We start from the raw sequence: 24,105 nt of genomic DNA on the forward strand, positions 1-24,105 counted from the left end.
AACGCCCATGTGAAAGAGGCCTTACAGTGCAGTTGGAAGAATTTCCCACTGCAATTGTATTCTAGCAGTGGGCACAAGCGGCTATCAGAATACCTGAACAGAGTCTGCATCTGATTGGATGTAGCTGCTGTTTGATCACTAATTTCAGGCCTGCCTGTTTTTAAATCAAAGGGTGACAGTCAGGAAGGGGCTGACAGGGCCACCCACCAATCAAATTTTGTTCATCAGGAACTGGAAAAAAATTTGAACAGCATTTGGCCAGCTTAAGGCTGCCCAAATGCTTTTGAGCAGGGGTGACAAAACCTGCAGCTCAAGACAGCTATGAATGTGGCCCAGCACTGCTTGCTGTGGTGGCACTTGGGCAGGAGGGACAGGCCAAAAGCGCCGACAAGGGACCTGAGAAGATTGGTACTGCACTGTGCAAAACCATTACACAGAGAAGAGAAGTATAACATGTTTGTTTAAAAAAAAAAAAAAAATACTTTAATATCACTTCGTGTTTTTCATGCATTAAGGTAAAAAAACATTTTACAGCTTGCTATGTTCTCCCCCACTCCCTAAATGTTTACCTGAATACTCAATCAATTCAGCACGGTGCAAAGCTGGATCTCTTTTCTCCGCTCTTCCTCCTCACACAAGGATTTGGGTAGTAGCAGGAGCCATTGGCTTCTGCAGCTGTCAATCAAATGCTATGAGGAGGAAGAGGGGCGGGGCCAAGCCATGCTGTGTGTGTCTATGGAGCACGGATCGTTAGACGCACACAGCTCGGAAACAAGCATGCAGGTGTGCCCCCACAGCAAGCAGCTTGCTATGTGGGCACACAGAGAAGAGAAGCCAAGATTGCCAGCAGGGGACCCTGGAAGAGGAGGTTTGGGGCCCTCTGTGAAAAACCATTGCACCATTGAGTATAACATGTTTATTATTATTTTGATTTAAAATATTTTTAATAATACTTTAAGTTATTTCTAAACCTAACATACATTTAGGAAAGCAACAATAAGCTAAACCATCAAAATCAATTATTTCCAGTCTGTGCCACAAAAGTCAAAGGTCTCAGCTACAATTACTGCTCCTTGTGACAGCCTGCAAACAGACCCTCAACTTTTTGTTGCCACTGTGGACACCTGCTGCCTTGGATACAACATGCTTCATTAACCTTTCTCCAAGTGTTGTTTGTGATTCTTAGGGCCATATTAGCTATGAAATTATATGCAATTAGGTAAACCGATTAACACCCAAGGGAAATTAAATAAAAAAAAAAAAAAAAAACAATACAAAGGGTGTAGGTTATCCTACCTTATATATAAACTTAAAAACAAACTAAACAAGTCTTGAGACGCAAAAAAATAAATAATAATAAAACATTAAAGTGTGATTGACTTTGACTGATCTGCTTTTACCTTCAGGTGATTGGACACTGGCAAAGCTTTTGAGGACACACCCACTGGGCACCCCTCTACAACTCCACCCCACTGAGTGAGTCCTTAGTTTTGTAGCAACCAAGGAATGGAAGGAAGGGTGTCCTGTGCCCTGTACTCCAAGATTTAAGATTCACAAGTCAAAATTCCACTTATCTTATTTATGCAGCACAACACATAGACAAAGCATTCATAGACCCTGGGATGCCCTCAAGCAAAAAATAAGAAGGGGGGTCCAGCCGGGCAAACAGAATTGTGCCAACAGGCCCAACAATGAGAAGGATTAGAAAGACCAAACTTCAGAGTGTCAGGAAACTCCCACTGATTTGGTGGGTGGGGGTGTAAAAGCAGGTGGATGAGCTCTGTCCTTGAGAGTGTAAGCTCTAGCAATTACATTTCTTATTCATCTCACAAAGGACAAATAGGGAATTCTTCTGTCTGATCAGATGTCTGTAGATTTGAGGTAGACTGTAATGGCTCTGACTACATCCAGGCAATGAAGAGAGAATTCTGTTGGATACTTTGGAGCAGGGCATAAGGATCATAGGTTGTTGTCTTAGTCCAGTTAGCTTTAGTTTGACATACTGAAATTGCAGTGACAGCTGGTTATAGGGCTGGGCTTGTAAAAAGTAGAGAGAACCCATTAGAGCAGTGGTTCTCAATTCCGGTCCTCGGGACCCACTAACAGGCCAGATTTTAAGTATTACCTTGGGGGATGCAGACTAGAATACTGCAATCACTGAGCAGCAAATGAGATCACCTGTGATGTAATTTAGTTATCTTGCAAACCTGGCCTGTTGGTGGGTCCCGAGGACCGGAGTTGAGAACCACTGCATTAGAGCATCTCAAAGGTTGTATAGCTGCAAAATCTTTTAATGAAGCAGCATCTGTAATAGTTACATTAAGATATTTAATTAAGATTGAAGTGTCATAATCAACTACAGGAACAGACCACTGGTATCCAGTGGATAGAGTACAACAAAGATTTTGGGAAGAGTAAAAATTATTTCAGGAGTGATCCAATTGTCACAGATTGCACATTATCTGTTAATGAACAGGGAATGTCTTTGAGGGTCCATTTACAAGTCCATTTTTACTCAAAGGGGCATGGTGAGAAAGAGGAGAAGCTTTTCCACATTAGCAAGAATGTCTAAGGTGATACAGCAATCTGGGGTAAGAAAAATCTCTTTCACAGCTTTCTGGAATACCGCCTCAATGTCCTCTTCATTCCACTCAGTGTCTTTCTTGCCTAGGTCCAGGATATCCGGATTCATCTCAAGTAGACAAATAGGAGTAGGAGAAGAGATGTGCACTTTTAAACAATTAGCAAAGATGGCTGTATTAAAGAGAGACCACTGTTGGATTAAGCTTCTGCTCTTGCACAAGGGGCACATCGACACTCTGTTGAGTGTTGTATGGGCCTTCAACAGAGCAAATGTTCTCCTGTAATTTTGCAATGGTTCCCATTCTGACCAGCCTGTAGCAAATCCTCATTCCGAATGTGCCTGGGTACCATAAAATGGCATAGGTGGAAGTGGTGGTAAAATGTGCAACCTGTAATGTGATGTCAGACTTGGTCATCCACCTGAGACTAAGTGCTTAGTTTTAGCACCAAATTTGAAAGGTTTACCTTGTGATTGTCAATACAATTCGAATATAGTCTTGGTCTTTTACAGTAACAATGTGAAGCATACAGTATGACAATGTCTTACCTGTCCACAATGTATAACTATATAAAAAGGTCAAAGTTTCACCCCTGTAGGTGAGCATATCCTTTAAGGAGTCTTCAGGGACTGGTATCCATAGGGATGGACCATGGCCCTGGACCTGTACAGTATAGCTCCTTACAGTTCACTACATGCTTTGCACTGTGCCAAGGTGAGAGTCAATGAAGGAGTCCGTGCCTGAAGTGACATCACAGCCCTTTCCCCACATCGTGGGGCATGGGTATGGCTTTTATGTTTTGCAGAGGTTGTGCCTATCCAGATTCACTGTCTCCATTTGTGGAATCAGAAGACAGTGAGGAGTTGATTGAAGAATCAAAAGATTAAAAAAAAAAAAAAAAAACGTTAAGCTAAAAGTGATTTCTCTATGAAGGAGAAGAGGTCCATCACCTTAGAACACTAGCACAAAACTGCAGACTCACAGAGAGAGGTAAGGTTATAGGGGAGCCATGTCATTAAATGATTGCCAGTGTTCAATCACCTGCAGGTAGAAGCCTACAACCCAGGGTCTATGAATACTAAATGCCTGTGTACTATTAATATATATATACAAATTATATCTTAAAATGTAACTCTATGCTTGTTTTAATGCTTTGGATTTAGTGAGAAAGGTTAGTCTCTCCTACTGGACTATTGTTTCCCATGACCTCTGCAAGGGGATCTCCCAAACTTTTGGGCCCTATTGTGATAGCCAAAGCTCAACTCAAGCAGAACTTCTTGGCACCTCTATCTGAAGTGCATTATCTACATATTGCCACAAATAAATTGCTAAGTGGACTCTAAGCCCCCTTGTTTTCACCATAGGAATATATGGACCAGCAAGTTTTTCTTACAGCAAAGTCTTAACTATACCACTAAGATCTTAGGTGGTAGGGGATTTTTTTTAAATCAGCTACAAGAGGAAGTGATGTACTTACTTCCTTCACTTTGGCTGTCTTTGTTTGAATTGTAAACCTACAAAATAAAAAACAAAATAATTAAAATCATATTAGAGAGTCAATAAAGGAAGTAGTGAAATTAGCATCGTCATCTAAATTTTAATTTATCCAACACATAAATGTCTGTAAAATATTATACATTACATTTTTAAAAGACTGCATAAATCTGTGGGTTTTTTTTCACTGTGCAATTATACCATGTACTTCGTATTTAAAACAACATTTATTTCCTTTGATTTGGATCTATCTTTAACAGAAATGGGGGAAGTTAGTTAAAAAAAATAGCATACTTCAATAACAATAGAGCTGAACTCCAGGCAAAAATAAAGCAAATACCACCTGAATATAAAGCCAAGATCATGAACATGGGGACAGGACTTCAAACCTGTGCCTGTGATCTAAATTGTCTAGAGGTGGCTGATAAATTCCGTATTCTGTACAGCGAAGGAAATTTTATTAGTGCTGCAGAGAAGTCTTCCTAGAGAGGGGAGATTCATGGACCTTGGCTTCATATTGAAAATACTGCCATCCTGGACCTTATTCACCTCCTACACGTAACAGAGTTTGTATTTCTGCCCATTCAATCCTGGGATTTATACAGCTCTGCAACCCAGCACAGCCAGCCTGGAGTCCTGAGTTATCAATACTACCAGAACAGGGAGCAAGACAGCTGAAAAATTGGATTTGCCACTACCCAACTTTCAGACCCCCTAAAAAAGTGTTCTTAGACCCAGTAATCCCTGGGTCTAGAGATCTGGTGAGTCCTAACCACATAGAGGGACGGCGGTGAATACACCAAGATTCATAATGTCAATCCAACTTAAAGAAGCTACCTATGATCTGGACAGCCCTGTGCAAGAGGGGGGCCCTCTTCAGGCATGGGAGCTATTCCAGGGGATCAAGAGGTGACCCAGCAAGGGTAAGGTCAGCAGCCAGAGCCATAGACCAGGAAGTTAGTAATCGGAGTGCTGGCTAAAAAACAGTAGTGGATGTCCAGTGTCAGAGATTCGGTTTTCTGCGTTTTTAAAGCACTTTTGCATGTCCTCACTCTATGGTCCGCCATCCCCCCAGTGCGTTTGTGTTTATATGACTAAAACGTAATTGTTCAATGTACCCTGCCCTCTGTTGCATAATATTTCTGAGTATATAAAAAAGTCACTACATCTAATATTTATGTGTAATGAGTTTTTTTTTTTTAAATGTTGCTGTAGCATAAACTAGTCTGGCAGAACCTACATGAAACAATGATGTTTCTGTCTTCTAAGTTAAGTTTGTCTTGGCATGTACAGAACTAGGAAGTTTCCCTTCTTCCCCTAAGAGATTATTTCCTGCTACAGTGAATTCAAATATAATAGAGAATTTGGCAAATGGAAGGACCATCCATCACATGTAAGATAAGATACTTCATAAGGTGTTGAGAAGTGCAGATATCGCAATGCAGTTCACAAAGAGGACACGCATGCACAAATCATGCGCATTTAAGACCTATAGTAGCTGCTCATATCTGGGCTGTTTTATTGGGAATATAAAGAAAGATTAATGAAGACTGAGTTTTATTTCCAGTACCAACCCCTTGAACCCCTTTTTAAAGAAAGTGATCATGAGATGTGTAGCATGCAGTGTCACTTGATTTAGGGGATTGATTCTTTTCAGTGGTAAGCAAATGGTGTATTTATATACTTTATGTGCCTAAACATTAAAAATAATAAACAATTTATGTCTAGGTTAACAACAGATGTATTACTCTATCTGGATGCTGGTGTGACTGGATTCCTGTATGATCCTTTAACCCCTACCTATTTTTTGTATTTTTTTTTTTTTTTTTACGTTTTTCATGATTTTTATGATCCATATACAGTATATTCTCTTTTATATTTCATATGCATGTACAGTAATCTCGCAAAAGTGATTACACCCCTCACATTTTTGTAAATATTTTATTATAGCTTTTCATATGACAACACTGAAGAAATTACACTTTGCTACAATGTAAAGTAGTGAGTGTACAGCTTGTATAACAGTGTAAATTTGCTGTTCCCACAAAATAAGAACACACAGCCATTAATGTCTAAACCGCTGGCAACAAAATGAGTACACCCTTACATGAAAATGTCCAAATTGGCCCAATTAGCCATTTTCCCTCCTCGGTGTCATGTGACTCGTTAGTGTTACAAGGTCTCAGGTATGAATGGGGAGCAGGTGTGTTAAATTTGGTGTTATCGCTCTCACTCTCTCATACTGGTCACTGGAAGTTCAACATGGCACCTCATGGCAAAGAACTCTCTGAGGAGACAGTGGCCAAGACCATACGGCGGTTTAAAAGGACAGGTTCCATGCAGAACAGGCCTCGCCATGGTCGACCAAAGAAGTTGAGTGCCCCTGCTCAGCGTCCTATCCAGAGGTTGTCTTTGGGAAATAGACGTATAAGAGCTCTCAGCATTTTTGCAGAGGTTGAAGGGGGTGAGGTCAGCCTGTCAGTGCTCAGACCATACGCCGCACCCTGCATCAAATTGGTCTGCATGGCTGTCATCCGAGAAAGAAGCCTCGTGTAAAGAGGATGCACAAGAAAGCCCGCAAACAGTTTGCTGAAGACAAGCAGACTAAGGACATGATTACTGGAACCATGTCCTGTGGTCTGGTGAGACCAAGATAAAAACTTATTTGGTTCAGATGGTGTCAAGCATGCGTGGCGGCACCCAGGTGAGGAGTACAAAGACAAGTGTGTCTTGCCTACAGTCAAGCATGGTGGTGGGAGTGTCATGGTCTGGGGCTGCATGAGTGCTGTCGGCACTGGGGAGCTACAGTTCATTGAGGGAACCATGAATGCCATGTTCTGTGACATACTGAAGCAGAGTATGATTCCCCTCTTTGCGGAGACTAGGCTGCAGGGCAGTATTCCAACATGATAATGACCCCAAACACACCTCCAAGATGACCACTGCCTTGCTAAAGAAGCTGAGGATAAAGGTGATGGACTGGCCAAGCATCTCTCCAGACTTAAACCCTATTGAGCATCTGTGTGGCATCCTAAAAACAGAAGCTGGAGGAGCGCAAGGTCTCTAACATCCACCAGCTCTGTGATTTCATCATAGAGGAGTGTAAGAGGACTCCAGTGGCACCCTGTGAAGCTCTGTTGAACTTCATGCCCAAGAGGGTTAAGGCAGTGTTGGAAAATAATGGTGGCCACACAAAATATTGACACTTTGGGCCCAATTTGGACATTTTCACTTAGGGGCGTACTCACTTTTGTTGCCAGCAGTTTAGACAAGCTGTACACTCACTACTGTTACTTATATTGTAGCAAAGTGTAATTTCTTCAGTGTTGTCATATGAAAAGATATAATAAAATATTTACAAAAATGTGAGGGGTGTACTCACTTTTGTGAGATACTGTACGTATGTATATTTGTTGAATGTGACCTTTTACTTGTATGTATGAGTGTTTCAGTTTAATTTTATAGAAAAACAAAATTGTATATTGCTCTTTTGTTTTTTATTAAAGTTGCTCGGTTTTAAATTTTTCCTTTCTTCTTTTTTTTCTTCACTTTTGTCATTAGTTATGTTTTTTAATTTTTTTATTCTCTTTGTTTCCATGATGTAATTTCTTTTGTACCATACAGCTGGTCTTGTAATTCCCTTTTCGAAGCCAGTCTGGTCTGATATCCAGATCGAGTATAGCAGATTTGCCAACCAAAGCAAGGCTTGGTCTAAAAGTTAGAAAGGAGGCTTGGTCTATATGACCATAGGTCAGAACAAGGCTTGGTTTGAACTCAAAAACGAGGCTTGGTTTGATGAAATTGTTTTTCAATGCAATGGCTCAGCGTGTCACTCCCAGCCCCGGAAGATGTCTTTTGAATTACTGAGGAGTGTCTACAGTGGAGATTTGGGGGTCCACTCTTAACACCCAAAAAGCATGTTATAACCACCCGAGGTGGGGTCATGTGGAGTCTGTAAGTGAGCATTCCATCTGCCACTTCGGGAAAAAAGTGCCTGTCAGTGTCATCACAAAATCCCTAGGGTCTTAAACTAAATTTCATTTTTTTTTTTCACAACCTACTCGATTGGAATTTGGCTTACCCCCTCCCCCCTCCCAATACACACACACCCTCCAAACTGCACCAAATAGTAGGTGTGGTCAAATGTCACTAACAATGAGAGGGTCTTGAAAGGGCACTTAAGGCCAGGAATGCATTTCGTAAAGAGTTCCGTGGGTTTATTTTTTTTTTTAGAACACCTCTGGGATATTATGTTTCTGTCCATCCGCCGTCGCCAGATTGCACCTCAGTCTGTTCAGGAGCTCAGTGATGCCCCGGTCCAAATATGGGAGGAAATACCCCAGGACACCATCTGTTGTCTTATTGGAAGCATACCCCAATGTTGTCAGCCATGTATTCAAGCATGTAGGGGAATATAAACTATTGAGTACCATTTTGAGATGCTGCAATGAAATTTCAGCAAAATGGAATAGCCTGCTGCATAATTTTTCAGTTTGATTTTCGGGGTGTCTTTGAATGCAGCCCTCTGTAGGAAGATACATTTTTTTTCTGATGTGTTTTCAAAGTGTTCCTTTAATTGTTTTGAGGTGTGTGTATGTATATATATATTATATATATATATATATATATATATATATATATATATATATATATACACACACATATACACACATACATACACACACACACGCACTAATAAATATAAATATATATATATATATATATATATATATATATATACACACACACACACACACACACACATACAGATAGATATACAGTATATATGACTTTCTGCTCTGCTTCATTGTTATTTGGTTGTATGCACTGTCACTTTTGCACCATGCAGTTTTAGTAAATAACCCCCATGATGTCTTCCTTCTAGCTACTGTCACTCTGCATGCTCATTCCAGCTACATGTGAAGCTTCAATAGGTAACCGTGAAAAAATGATTCATGTCACTTATTATAAATAACCAGGGTTGTGAGAAGAAGAGGTGAGGGACAGGTCTCATGCAAGTGCAACTTTAGATCAGCCAAAGGATAAATTCATAATTCAGACTAACTCTATAATAATCCTTTTACATGATGCGCCTCACTGCTCCTGTTTAGAAATGATTGCAACAGGACTGATAAATGTTCCAAGTATATTTTCTGTGAGCATCATTCAAATATAATTTTGAGACACTTTTTACCCTTTGGAAATGTCTGGACTTCTGCATGAATTGCTCTTAAAATTTTATCTGACCTTTATACCATATAATAAAGAAAAATAAAAAGAAGCGCTTCCCATTGCGAACAGCACAATTTGAATCACAATACAACACACACAGAAACAGCAACTACTCACAAACTGTTTAGAAACACCCACAGCGCTATCCGATTCCGATCCTGACCATGAAATCCCGGACGGAAGGAAACCCTATTTTCCATCCGTCTGGAGGATCGGATAAGATCAGATGAAAACGAACAGGCGGTCTGTTATCATCCGATCTCCCATAGAGGAGAGCGGGGCTCTGACAGCTCCGTCTCTGCACACAGAGCAGAGACGAAGCTGTCATGCGTCTGCTCAGTGGGGATCGGCGGATCGATCCCGGCTAAGAAAAACGGACTCCGTCGGGCGCACCACCCATGTGAAAGGAGCCTTAGAATTATTTTGTGCATGTACACCCTATATGTTTGGGATACAAAACTGCGTCCCTATGTATCACTCAACTCTCCATATCAAACTGGAAAAATCTCTAAACAGGGATGTGGGCCTTCAACACCATCTGTCACCCACATATAATGTCACTTAACCATCTCTAACTTGGCTATTCGACAACAGTTTATTCACCTTCAGCTGTTTAACTGTGATCAATTAAAACCTGTCCCAGACTTCTTGGCACCAAACTTAAACTTTAAACTTAATGAATCATACTGGGGTGCTGTTGTTGTATGCAAGTCAAGCAATAATGTAAAAGTAAAAAAAAAATAAATAAATAATCAACTACATTTACACATCTAAAATATGAGACGCTAGAATACGACATTGCTGATATTGTCAGTGGAAATCATACTGTTCCACGAGACCACATGCAACTTAAAGGCTAACTCCATTTTTTAGACCATGTTACATGTAGAACCCATATTTAGGGTGTAACATGGTTGCAAGTGGACTGTTGCAAGTGGCCCTCCTGTGACAGGGTGCAGGGGTTCCTATCCCCTACAGCAACTGTCACTTGTGCAGGGCTCTGCCCCCACAGTTGTGCCATTTATTCACATAGATCTCTGAATAAATAAACAAACTACAAGTACAGAATTGTCGTTCTCGATGGAACACAAGTGCAATGATTACCACCCTCGTAGTTTATTGATACTTCCTCCAGCTCAGTAACTGAAAGCCCATACCTCTGTACAGACAGAGCTAGAGGAAGAGTCTGCAGAAACCTAAGCACTGCACCACAATTGACAAATCAGGGTTGCAATGCTTGACAGGCTCATTTGCAAAAAAATAAAAAAGCAAATTTTTGCTGCAAATATGGGAGTATTTTTTATTTATTTTTAAAACAAGAACTTAGAATTTAAAAGATTTTCTCAGGCATGTACGGTAAATAAAAGGATTGGAATTCTTCCCCACATTGTCCTCCAACTTCCACTAAAAAAAAGGAGGATCCTCTCCCCACTGCAGGGTATTTTCTTTCGCATTGGTGCATGTCCCTCATGACTGGGACTCAGCTCCCCAATATTCTTTTATTTTTTTGTAACATTCCCTTATGTATAAAGTTTTGGCCACCTGATTGATTATCAAATTTTACCCCCACAGAATTCACTGGGGCTCAGTTTAAGGTTTTCAATTTTTTGGACTTCACACTGGGTTCCACAAACCTCCAACATACCAAATCCAGACACATTCGCTGATCCATAGGTAATATTAAAGTATAATAAAGATACATTTCCAAGGGATACATTCGCTGGGAGTGAACATTATTTTTAAAAACTGAGCAGCTGCAATTAAAGTTGATGTCAGGCCTGAATTTTGCCATTGGGTAAACCTTTAGCAGATGTAAGTACAACCAAATAGAATATAAACTACTGCTAGTCTAATGGATTCTGATTTTTGCAATCTGTTTTAGGGTTATACAATGGCCACTTACTATATGGACTTTATATCTTCATGTGCCCTCATTTCAGCGCTCTCTCTTTGAGGCTTTTGCATGTTGAAAAAGAATCAACCATGAAAAAATATGTAAGCTACTACTACCAAATTGTTTAAAAGTTGGAAGCTCTGGAGCAGATCTCTTGCTCTCTCTGCTATACGGCATCCTGCATGCCTGCACAAAAAAAAAAAAAAAATTGGCTTGTTTTATGGGTAAACCTGAGCTTAGTTACTTGTAAGTTTTTGATTGCAAAACAGCAACATACTAAAATATAAAAAGTGGAGGATTCAATTGTAGATATACAGTACTGTACAATGCCTGTAAATCAGCCTCTTGGTATACACTATACCACTTATGAAGGCAGGATGGTATGATATATATAGATATATAGATATATATATATATATATATATATATATATATATATTGCATACTATCCTGCCTTCATAAGTTTTATATATACATATACAGTGGGTACGGAAAGTATTCAGACCCCCTTAAATTTTTCACTCTTTGTTATATTGCAGCCATTTGCTAAAATCATTTAAGTTCATTCTTCTTCCTCATGAATGTACACATAGCACCCCATACTGACAGAAAAACACAGAATTGTTGACATTGTTGCAGATTTATTTAAAAAGAAAAACTGAAATATCACATGGTCCTAAGTATTCAGACCCTTTGCTCAGTATTTAGTAGAAGCCCCCTTTTGATCTAATACAGCCAGGAGTCTTTTTGGGAAAGATGCAACAAGTCTTTCACACCTGGATTTGGGGATCCTCTGCCATTCCTCCTTGCAGATCCTCTCCAGTTCTGTCAGGTTGGATGGTAAACGTTGGTGGACAGCCATTTTTAGGTCTCTCCAGAGATGCTCAATTGGGTTTAAGTCAGGGCTCTGGCTGGGCCATTCAAGAACAGTCACGGAGTTGTTGTGAAGCCACTCCTTCGTTATTTTAGCTGTGTGCTTAGGGTCATTGTCTTGTTAGAAGGTAAACCTTCGGCCCAGTCTGAGGTCCAGAGCACTCTGGAGAAGGTTTTTGTCCAGGATATCCCTGTACTTGGCCGCATTCATCTTTCCCTCGATTGCAACCAGTCGTCCTGTCCCTGCAGCTGAAAAACACCCCCACAGCATGATGCTGCCACCACCATGCTTCACTGTTGGGACTGTATTGGACAGGTGATGAGCAGTGCCTGGTTTTCTCCACACATACCGTTTAGAATTAAGGCCAAAAAGTTCTATTTTGGTCTCATCAGACCAGAGAATCTTATTTCTCACCATCTTGGAGTCCTTCAGGTGTTTTTTTAGCAAACTCCATGCGGGCTTTCATGTGTCTTACACTGAGGAGAGGCTTCCGTCGGGCCACTCTGCCATAAAGCCCCGACTGGTGGAGGGCTGCAGTGATGGTTGACTTTCTACAACTTTCTCCCATCTCCTGACTGCATCTCTGGAGTTCAGCCACAGTGATCTTTGGGTTCTTCTTAACCTCTCTCATCAAGGCTCTTCCCCCACGATAGCTCAGTTTGGCCGGACGGTCAGCTCTAGGAAGGGTTCTGGTCGTCCCAAACGTCTTCCATTTGAGGATTATGGAGGCCACTGTGCTCTTAGGAACCTTAAGTGCAGCAGAAATCTTTTTGTAACCTTGGCCAGATCTGTGCCTTGCCACAATTCTGTCTCTGAGCTCTTCAGGCAGTTCCTTTGACCTCATGATTCTCATTTGCTCTGACATGCATTGTGATCTGGACGGTCTTATATAGACAGGTGTGTGGCTTTCCTAATCAAGTCCAATCAGTATAATCAAACACAGCTGGACTCAAATGAAGGTGTAGAACCATCTCAAGGATGATCAGAAGAAATGGAAAGCACCTGAGTTAAATATATGAGTGTCACAGCAAAGGGTCTGAATACTTAGGACCATGTGATATTTCAGTTTTTCTTGTTTAATAAATCTGCAACAATGTCAACAATTCTGTGTTTTTCTGTCAGTATGGGGTGCTATGTGTACATTCATGAGGAAGAAGAATGAACTTAAATGATTTTAGCAAATGGCTGCAATATAACAAAGAGTGAAAAATTTAAGGGGGTCTGAATACTTTCTGTACCCACTGTGTGTGTGTATATATATATATATATATATATATATATATAATTTATTTTTTTATATAGGATAAACACATCTTTTCACTTGAAACTCACAATGAGGTATTAGTTTGTATTTTGGCTACAATGTGTAAAGGTCATTGCCCTTCACCAATGGGTTTCATATCTTGAGAGTCCTACAAAGAGTACAGAAAACCTTTTGAAAGACCTTTTCAAATTTTGTGTGTATAGGTATTTTGGGTAGCAAGTGAAAAGACGTGTTAAAATGCATTCTAAGCAGAGGCGTAACTAGAACCTTCAGGGCCCCGGTGCAAGAATCCATGAAGGGCCCCCCAGATCCCTGGCTGGGCCCCTTCCCTTCAAGCCTTCCCACTGATCCTGGGGCCCTGCAGCTACAGGAGGAAAAAGGAGGAAAGTGATTTCTCTACATGCCCCCACTTCCCCTCCTATCCAGGTGTACAGAGGAGCCGCACAGGCCCCCTGGAGCATGGGGCCCGGTTGCAATTGCAACCCCTGTAGTTATGCCCCTGATTCTAAGCAGTCTGCTATATAAAATGATATAGGGGACACTTAAGACTGGTTTACGAGCATGAATTCCATTACTTTGGTAATTTTAGTACGATCCTGAAGGTATACACCGCTATCCATGTTCTGGCTCAGTGACAAACACAGCCCCAGAGCTTGCACCAGTACAAACAAGCCAGCAAGCACACCTACTATATACCTACTGTATCAGAACATTTTTCCTATAATTTATTATACAGGATTTATAAAGCTCCAACAGTTTACACAGCATTTTACACAATAAGGGCAGACAGTACAATTAAAATACAATTCAATACAACATGAATCAGAGGGCCTTGCTCAACAGAGCTTACAATCTGAGAGGGATGTAAAAATCTTTTTTTAGCAGCAACCAAACTCCAGCTGTAATTTTTTAAATTTAGGCTGGAAAATTAAAGCAGTTGTTGCCATATGGAGTTTAGGCGTAATTTCCCTTACCGTGTTGTGATGATGAGGAGATTATGTATAAATTTCCATTGTAGAGATTGTAAATATTTATGTAAATATATACATGTATGAGATATTGAGTTTTGGATTTTACATTTAGTTGAGATAGGATTGTCAATTATATGAAGCTGGGTGACTTCCTTTAGCAGTCAGTTATAGGAACCGGTTTAACCAGTCCATTTAAAATGCAGGCAACTGCTGTTTACATATAAACAACTACGGATAGGATCATCCGGTGATTACATCTTTGGAAGCGAGACTTTCTGGAGCCAGGGCACCACAGGTAGGAGTGAGTTCCCCCCCCCCCCCAACAGAAAAGGAGTGGTTAGAAAGAGGCGTAACTATGGGAGGGGGAAATGGTCCAATCTGGGAGGAGATACGCCCACAGGAAGTGACAGAGCAAGATAGCTGAACCAATGAGAATTGCCCTATACAAGGCTATGGGAGATGGGTCTATATGAGGAAAGACGAAATAGAGCGACTTCCTGTTTGGCATGGGAGAGCGAGAGCCATCACTAGAGGGAATTATGAAGGAGTAAGGGTTTACATTGTATATTTTATTTGTGTGTCGGTCATAGTGTGTGTATATGAGTCTATACTCTATGCATTGTATTTGTTGAGTTAAACTAGGAATCTTTTACATTTTGTAGTATGTACAATAGTTGGATTGATGTAAATTAAGTAGGCTTTGCAAACCTTATACAAATAAATTATTGCTGTGTTAAAGTTTTCATTCAGTCATAGAACTCTCATTATTAACCCAAATATTGTCTGAGATAAATTAACTCTCATATATTTTTGGTAACACAGTATTAAAGCCAAAACCAAAAATAAAATATATTGCAGCTTATCAATTCTTAAAAGTAATTGCTTAGTTTTCTTTTTTCTCCATGGTTTTCACCTGGTGGTTCTGCCAGTAACACACCCCCTGTATTAGAGTGCCCCCATTCTGGATGAAGGAACACAGGGACACATTTGGAAAGCAGCATGGTCAGTCTAGGAGGAGTTCGATTACTAGCAGATCAAGATACACTAACAAATTTAAGTTAAAATCCAGCCCAAACTGCAGCAAGTTTGTTTTCTCTTTTGGGATAAAGGTTTTTACATAGATAAAAGCAGATCATTGTAAGCACCCCAGTCAGTGGTAAATGGTTTGCCTCAACACTCTTAACCGACACATTTGTAGGAGAGCTTGCTATGTTGAAAAACAACAGATTTACTTGCCAGATCACAAGGTCAAAATAAAGGAAAGAAAGACTAAAAAAAGAAAATGAATACAGCCATTATATCCAAGAATTGCAAAGCTGCAATATAATAAATGTTTGCTTTTAGGTTTAATACCACTTTAAATCAGGGCCCCAATCGTCTGCTGCACATAAAACATTTATATAGTGATTGGCATCATACATAAGACACGTTGAAAACTGAAAGACTTAAAAATGACTAAACCCTTTTTTTTTGTGTAACATGTTGTTCCAATTTTTTTTCGTAATTTTATCTGGCAGATTAGAAGAAATAACTAAAGCCTACTTATAAACATTTAAACTCACAGCATTCCTGCTTCTAATATTCTGGAGAGACAAATGATGGTTTATGAGAGAAAGGGAAAAAAGTAAAATCCCTTATCTAAAAACCTTACTTTATACGAAGGACAAGCAAAAAAAAAAAAAAAAAAGGATAATTAAGATGAACATCATTCTGACAGAAAACAATATTTTAGTTTTAGATTTAGGTAGAGCTTTGGGTAATTCCCTGGTTAATTTCACATTTTGGAAATTAAGAGGGAGAACAAATAGCATGGAAACCTTTACAATGGCCAAAGGTGATTCAAGCAAAGACACCTTGCTAAGGGAGCCCAAGAAATATATTAGGTGTTATTAGCATTTACCAATGACATGATACAGTTTTGGGTGGCCTGACTCTAAGTTATCATACATTTGCTAAGAGAAGAAATGTATTGTTTGAAGGACAAATGCAAAGAAATAGGAAATCACCTATCATTCTTAAATTGAGTTGCAGGTTAGGTTACGAAGGAGTTAGACCATGAAACATGCAGTCCCTTATAGATACGCCATATGAGCACACCATTATTATTATTATTATTATTATTACAGTACATATGGCAGAAATGTTCCTACTTAAGTCTAGTTTGGAATTTTTCCTTGTTCAACCTTTGTATGCAGAGAAACTAAATGGAAATCATTCTCTAAGGAAAAAAGTGTTCAAGACCCTGTAAGAGGGGATTGGAATGTGTTGACATGGAAAGTAGATTAAAAAATTCATAAAGAAATAGTGCAGCGCTTTATATATAAATCAAACATAAATGTCATATAATTGAGTGGAAAGTCCATGCAAGACCCGTGGAATAGGGATGAATCAGACAGCTCCTATATGGGGACACAGGTGCTATATAAAGTGCACGATCGACCACCACCATATAGATTGGCCTCTCATCTCAGGACAATAAAAGACAATTGCGCTTAGCAGTCACTGAAAAAGTGCTTTAGTGCATAAATATTAAAATTGCAAATAGGATAAATGTTTATACACAATAAATGAATAAATAAATAAACATTGGTGACTCATGTGGTTCAAAAAAAGTCCTTAAAGTGCTCAGTGCAAACTGTGTCTTCAGCAGCAAGATTGGGCAATATGGGAACCTTCACCAAACACCTCCACCCAGTGGTAAGACAATATACCTCTTACCAGACAACGATGACCCCTTAATTATAGGGGGTCAAAACCGGCATTGATCTCCACATAGGCTCAAAATGTTCCTCAGCGCTGTCTCTGCTTAAAGGATATTGGCCCAGATGCCTTTAAGAAGCTTCGGATCTCCGAGCATCATAATGTAAAAGAACAAAGGGAAACTCCAATGGTGTAATAACGTCATATACTGGGGTTTAATGAAAGAATTGCACTTACATCTCACTTACTCTCACGGGGACACGTGAGACCGTAGAGTTCCGGTGAGGTGGCGCGCAGATGCGCAAGCGGCGTCCCATCCACCCGATCAGCTGTTTTGTACTTCCAGGCGTTTAACAACTGCTTTGATCTAAGTGCAATTCTTTCATTAAACCCCAGTATATGACGTTATTACACCATTGGAGTTTCCCTTTGTTCTTTTACATTATGATGCTCGGAGATCCGAAGCTTCTTAAAGGCATCTGGGCCAATATCCTTTAAGCAGAGACAGCGCTGAGGAACATTTTGAGCCTATGTGGAGATCAATGCCGGTTTTGACCCCCTATAATTAAGGGGTCATCGTTGTCTGGTAAGAGGTATATTGTCTTACCACTGGGTGGAGGTGTTTGGTGAAGGTTCCCATATTGCCCAATCTTGCTGCTGAAGACACAGTTTGCACTGAGCACTTTAAGGACTTTTTTTGAACCACATGAGTCACCAATGTTTATTTATTTATTAATTTATTGTGTACAAACATTTATCATATTTGCAATTTTAATATTTATGCACTAAAGCACTTTTTCAGTGACTGCTTAGCGCAATTTTCACCCTTTGTTATCACAGTTCACGTTTTTACGTTTATTATTGCGGCTCGCAGAGTGGAAGCAATTCCCATAATATATATTTACACATATTTATCCATATTTTGTGTTGTCAAATATCACTCCATTCGCGCAGGTGTGTTTTGGTTAGCACCAATTGTTTTGCGTACAATAAAAGACAAGCCCAACTATCCACTCTATGGAAGGAGTAATCCTGGGTCGGCTTGAGACAGACCTCCACAGCTCCTCTAGATACACATTAAGATAGCCAGAGCTCTCCTCTCCCAGCAATGGACCTGGATCAGCTTTGGACCTTCCTCAACTCCACTCATGATCAAGGGAGACATAAGATATGCAGACACATAGCGTATTCCTGATACCAACTTTATTAAAATACACTGTAAAAAAGCCTCTTACTCTGTTCAGAAGATATTCAAGCCAAACGAGTGGTAACAGGCAGCGGCGAGTCCAGCACGGACCTCGCCGTATTCCAAATGACAGCGGGTGATGTCAGTAGCTCCACCTTCCCCCCGTACGCGTATCATCCCCCTATGGGTGGGGACTTCCTCAGCGGTGATTGGAGGCTCAGAACGGACGTCACCCTTGTATATACCTTACTGCCTGCTCATTGGCCGGACAGTACCGATCTCCTAATTGGCTAATCCCTGTAGTCACGTCAACGGAGACGCCGCAGTCCGCAAAACCAACCCATGCAGAAATTACCAGCCGCTCATTCATTGGCTGAGCTGAAACTCGCTCATGATAGGCTATTTACCCTCTCCATGGCTACAAGGACACCGCCATACATGACAGCGGAAGTCACTGAGCCATATATGCTTCTAGGGGCAAACAGCCATCAAAAGCTTATTCTAATAACATATACTGAAAGAAAAAGGTTTCTAAACAGAGAGGATCCGGCTCAAAGTACCTTTTTCTCTCTGCTGAACCTAAATCAGTTCTATAAAAACAGTATAGAATAAATAAATATATTAAAATTGAATCCCATGTAGGGATTAAGCAAAGATCCTAAAAAAGGATAAAAATAATAAAGGAGCAATCGACGTCCCGCTGTCATCAGGATTACAATGTACAATCCCCCAAACGACAATAATAAGCAACAAAATAAATCACAGTATTAAAATTAAATATATATGGCACAAAAAAATTAACGGTCAGAGATAAAACAATTTAAATCAAAATCCATTCAAGCCACGAGGGACTCCCACTTTCGTCTCAAAAATCCAGGAGGATTCTCTTTGGCTAAGCTGCCGTATAAAATTTCCTCCTCTCCAGTGTCTTTTAACTCTTTCTACACCCCAGAATTTTAGGCCCCGTGGGTCTCGGTTATGACACTGTTTGAAATGATGGGATACAGAATGAGAAGTTTTGCCCTTTTTAATATTCCTTACAAGCTCTGCTACTTGAACCTGTAAGGCCCTAGATCTCCTGCCTATATATTGTAAACCACAGTCACATTCCAACATGTAGACAATACCTGTGGTGGAACATGTAATGAGGTCATTGATTATATACTTTTTCCCTGTGGCATTAGCTGTAAAATCCTTCCGTCGCTTGAGATTAGTCTTAGCTGTGCGACAGAGCACACACTTACCACAGGCGTAAAACCTGATAAAAATGAAAAAAAAAAAAAAAGTTTACTGTTGCTTTGTGTGGGCGGATCTACAACACCAGGGGCTATAAGATTCCTAAGCGTCGGTGCTTTCTTATAAACAAAAGAAGGTCTTGCCGGCAATTTAGTTCCTATAGTCCTATCTTGTAAAATCGGCCAATGTTTGTTGATGATTTTTTCAATTTTCTTATACTTGACATTATAGTCCAGTATAATTCTAACCTCCTCCTTATTGGTGGCCATTTCTTTAAGAACATTCGAAATAGAGACAAAGTGTCTCTATTAATGGCCATGAACCGCCGTCCTGTCTTTCTCAAGCTTACTCAAATTATATGCCTTTTGGACGAAACGCTCAGCGAGCAGTTTGGACTGTGCAACAAAGTCAGCTTCAGATGAACAATTGCGTCTTAAACGCACAAACTGCCCCTTAGGGATGTTGCACATGGAAAGTAGATTGCTTGTGTTTTATGGGTTTATGGCTGCTCATTGGGTCATAATCTTGCAAATCGCTCATTGACAGTTGTACAATAAGCTCCCCTGTCATCCAAAGTAGCTAACATTTTGCAGCATTTGGCAGGGACTATGTAGTGCAACCTCATACCATCCAACATCAGAAGTTGAGAAAAAGGGAAAGCTGGAAGCTGGTATGCACTCTGAGTCCAACATAAAAAAAAAAAAAAAAACAGAAACTACACATAGACCATAACTGTTTAGACAATAAGCACTTGGGCCAGGAGTATCTAATGAACAGTGGTAAGCCCCTTGTTGTGTACAACAAAATGGCTGACATTTATCAAGTAAATTAACAACAGAATTAGTCGCAAATTGCTCTAGTGCGTCTATTACTGGAGAGCCAAACGCGACAGCTTGCAAAGTTCAAAGGCATATTTATTACTGAAGATAAAACAGATTTCCAATCTAAGAAGATGCATAATTTGGAAATGGACAGGGTCAGGTTTAATGCACTTGCAAGTGAGGACTTCGAAACAGCTAAAAAAGGAATTTATGACTCAGTGGAACAAAGAAAATGATTGTAGTTTTTTGGTCAACAGGGAAGGGGGTGGGGATGGAAGAGGGTATCAGTGTTAGTAGTGCCAGACCTGGTTCAGCAGTGGGACACAGCCTGGCTCCACACCTAGATATCAGTACATCAGTGTGCTGCTCTAGATTCAAGAGACTACCATCATTATCCCTGACTCCTTCCCTATACTAGTACCTGTATGTATGCTGCTTGGAATATGAGTGAGAGACCCATAATTTATTATCTGTCATCCACCTCCAATCCGCATAGTTTTGGTCTCCTCTATTATCCACCTTACCTGGAAAATAGCTGCAGCTCAAAATGTTAGAGTTCCCCAAAATAATTTCCATGCCACCCTTCCTGTCTACTAATTAGCTCACCTGGACCCCTCCCCTTTGACTGTCATTGTCTCTTTATATCCTCCAAATTCTAAGCAGTGTCCCTGACAGGTTTCAGCCAGGTGGTTGTGCTATAGGTGACCTATCGTTCTGTTACCATTATAGGCTACTGTCAAAATAATGCAAGATGTAGTCACTTGCTACATAGGCAACATTAACAGATGCAAGCACTGCTCAATTTTCTTGGCATATTTTTTAGGTTCACAAACTGATATTGTATACCATCATTTCAATTGCCTTAATTCTTTTTTTAATGTCCAAAAAACATTTATTTCAGAAGGTATCCGAAGCCTACAGCTTGGATAGCATGTTGGATATTTTAATAGGCCCAGTATTGCCTCCAGGCTTACTGGCAGCCTATTACAAATTTGAAATTAAAGTAAACAAATCAAGAGAGAAATATTGGGGTTCCCATTTATCTTTATAAAAATGCTAGAAGAAAGGAAGGCTGTATGTCCCTCCTCTGACTCATTTGTTATATTTTTAGCAGAACAGCTGTAGAAAGTGTCTTCAGGGAACTGTCCTCGCATAGAGCTCACTACATGCGAATGTCAAAAGCTAAATAATTTTTATTTTTTTATTTACATTATTTAAAGCAGAATGGTGGTGGGGCAGCCAGCAGTTTTTATAATGTGCAATTATGCTGAGCATATTTGCTCATTATGGTACATTTACCCCTGGGTCTGCTCTTCTCCAGCAAAGTGAGGCCCTAGCTGCCTGCATGCACTTTGTCTCTGCCAGTGCCATGTTCTTCTCTACCGGGTCCATCATCTTCCTGCTTCCCGCGTTGGACAGGCATTGATGCTGAAGCACATAATTTTGGCACCCAAAATATGCATCACAGTTAGTGTGCAGAAAAGTAAAGTATTTAAAAGAGGTTTTTAATTTCTTTTCTCTGGACACTGACACTTTGGGCACTAGTGACACTAATGCATGGATTAGTGCTAAAAATATGCATGGTCACTGTACTAATGTCGCTTGCTAGGTTAAAACAGATGGGTTAAACATCTAGGGCGATCAAAGGGTTAACTGTGTACCTAGCCAGTGTTTTTGTGTACTGTATGTGCTGCTTTTACTAGAGGAAAAAGATGGATTTTAGTCCCTGCTTTGCTGAGACACAGGATCCATCCCTTCCCCCCGTCAGAACAGAACTCTGCCTTGTTTACTTAGGCAGGGTTCTGTTCTGAGTCTCTGCCTGAAAAGTTTGCAAGTGAAGATAAAGGAACAGTAACAGTCCTGGAACAGTGACTCATTTTCAGGTGATCACTAAACTAATATTTGAAACTTTCTGTGGTCATCAATGGCTCATACTCATTGCAGCCACCCACTTTCACAATAATACAAAAGAGGAAAATTGCAGGCATGTGGGTAAATAGTTAAACAACTCATGTATGAGTTTTAGCTTAAGAACTGTCGTACTAGCAATCATGACACTTGTAACCAGTGTTAAATTTCATCAACGATTTTGTCAACATTTTAGTCAGCGGCATTTTTACAGTGACGAAAATTAAATGAAAGTACACCACATTTTCGTTCACTGATAAAACTATGAAAGACATCAATTTAGTTTTAGTTAACGAATGAAAACAAAATGAAAATGTAAGGCAGGGATGTTTACCCTAGTGAACAAACGGCCAGTTTCCAGAGAGCCACCTGCTTCTGCTCCCAGCAAGCAAGCGACTGTGTGTAGCCAGCATTACAGGCCTCCAAGTACTCAGAAGACCATCCAGAGACCAGAGCAGCACTGTGCATTACAGGCCTCCCGAGTCCGGACGAGAGTCCCACTCTGGACGACGACCGTCTAAAGCAGAGAGCACCCACTGTGAGTGTGTACATTACAATTACAGGCCAGGGGCCTTCCCTCAGACCACTGTTCGCCCAGAGCACTGTGTGCATTACAGGCCTCCTCTGACAACTGGCATCCAGGGCACTGTGCATTACAGGCCATCCCTCTGATCGGAGACCAACATCCAGCACTGTGCAGCATTACAGGCCTCCTCTGACCACTAGCATCCAGAGCACTGTGCATTACAGGCTATCCCAGTCAGACCTGAGACCACCATCCAGCACTGTGCCGCATTACAGGCTTCTTCTGACCACCGGCATCCAGAGCACTGTGCATTACAGGCCTCCTCTTAGAGTGACCAGCGTCGAGAACACTGTGCATTACAGGCCTCCCCTTTCAGAGCACTGTGCAGCATCAGGCTTCTCACTCTCAGACCACTGTAAAGCATTACAGGCCTCCTCGGACCACCGTCTAGAGCACTGTGTGCAATGCATTACAGGCCACCTCTTCAGACTGTCCATGTCAAGAGCACTGTGCAGCATTACAGGCCTCCTCAGACAGACCACTGTCCAGAGCCCTGTGCATTACAGGCCCCCATCAGACCATCCAGAGTGGCTAAGTCTGTGACTTTGTTCAAACCTTAATACAATAAATAAAAACATATTAGATTTCTTTTTTTTTCACCAGGAGTACATAATGAGTTTGGAAATTCTATAGAAATGCTTAAATGATGCATTACAATTTACCTAAACACATTAGATTTTAGTTGACTAAAATGATTTTATTCAACTAAAATGTACTGGAGATTTTAGTGTACTAAAATACAGCTAAAACAATTGCAGCTGACTTAAATGGAACTAAAACTAAAATGGCATTTTAGTCAAAAGACTATACCTAAAACTAAATCAAAATTTGATGCCAAAATTAACACTGCTTGCAACACACCAGCATCAAGATCGCTAAAAGAGAACTCGCTTGCTTCTATGGTATCACTCTCTGGCTGGCAGCAACAAAACCCAGGTTTCAGCCAATGAAGGAGTGACACTGCAGATGAGGTGACTGTTCTTTCTGCTCTATTGGCAAACTTGTCAATGGCTTGTTAATGTCAGTGACGGTATCAAAGCTGACAAGCTCCCGCAGCAGATTTTATAATACCAAGCAATTAAACACCTCTCATTTAACAACATTCAAAGTCTGGATAAAATATTTACCTTTAAACGGCTATTACATTTTAAAAAAAGAGTATGCTTAGGAGAGCATGGAAAGGGAGAGGAATACTGTATATCCCCTATTAAACATTATCCAGGGGATTTCATTCCTCCTATCACTGTAACACAAGCTGCATTTAACCATTATTTTCATAATCAATTAGCTTGCCGATTATTGTTTTGAATAATCAGATAAAAACCTCAAAAAAGTGTAATGTGCATTGTGAAAAAAT

At 40.3% G+C, this 24,105-nt stretch overlaps 1 protein-coding gene across 3 annotated transcripts in view; it reads right to left on the bottom strand.

Moving 5' to 3' along the window:
• ARHGAP26 (Rho GTPase activating protein 26) overlaps positions 1-24,105 on the bottom strand; it is a 771,897-nt gene that overhangs the window by 447,601 nt on the left and 300,191 nt on the right. For all 3 annotated transcript variants that reach the window (XM_082255674.1, XM_082255673.1, XM_082255672.1), the window contains exon 12: positions 4,060-4,096. In XM_082255674.1, the coding sequence (XP_082111800.1) occupies positions 4,060-4,096 (37 nt within the window). The remainder of the gene's footprint in view (positions 1-4,059; positions 4,097-24,105) is intronic.

This window comes from Pelophylax lessonae (genome assembly GCF_965119305.1).
Source record: "Pelophylax lessonae genome assembly, chromosome: 4".
NCBI classification, from domain to species: Eukaryota; Metazoa; Chordata; class Amphibia; order Anura; family Ranidae; genus Pelophylax; species Pelophylax lessonae.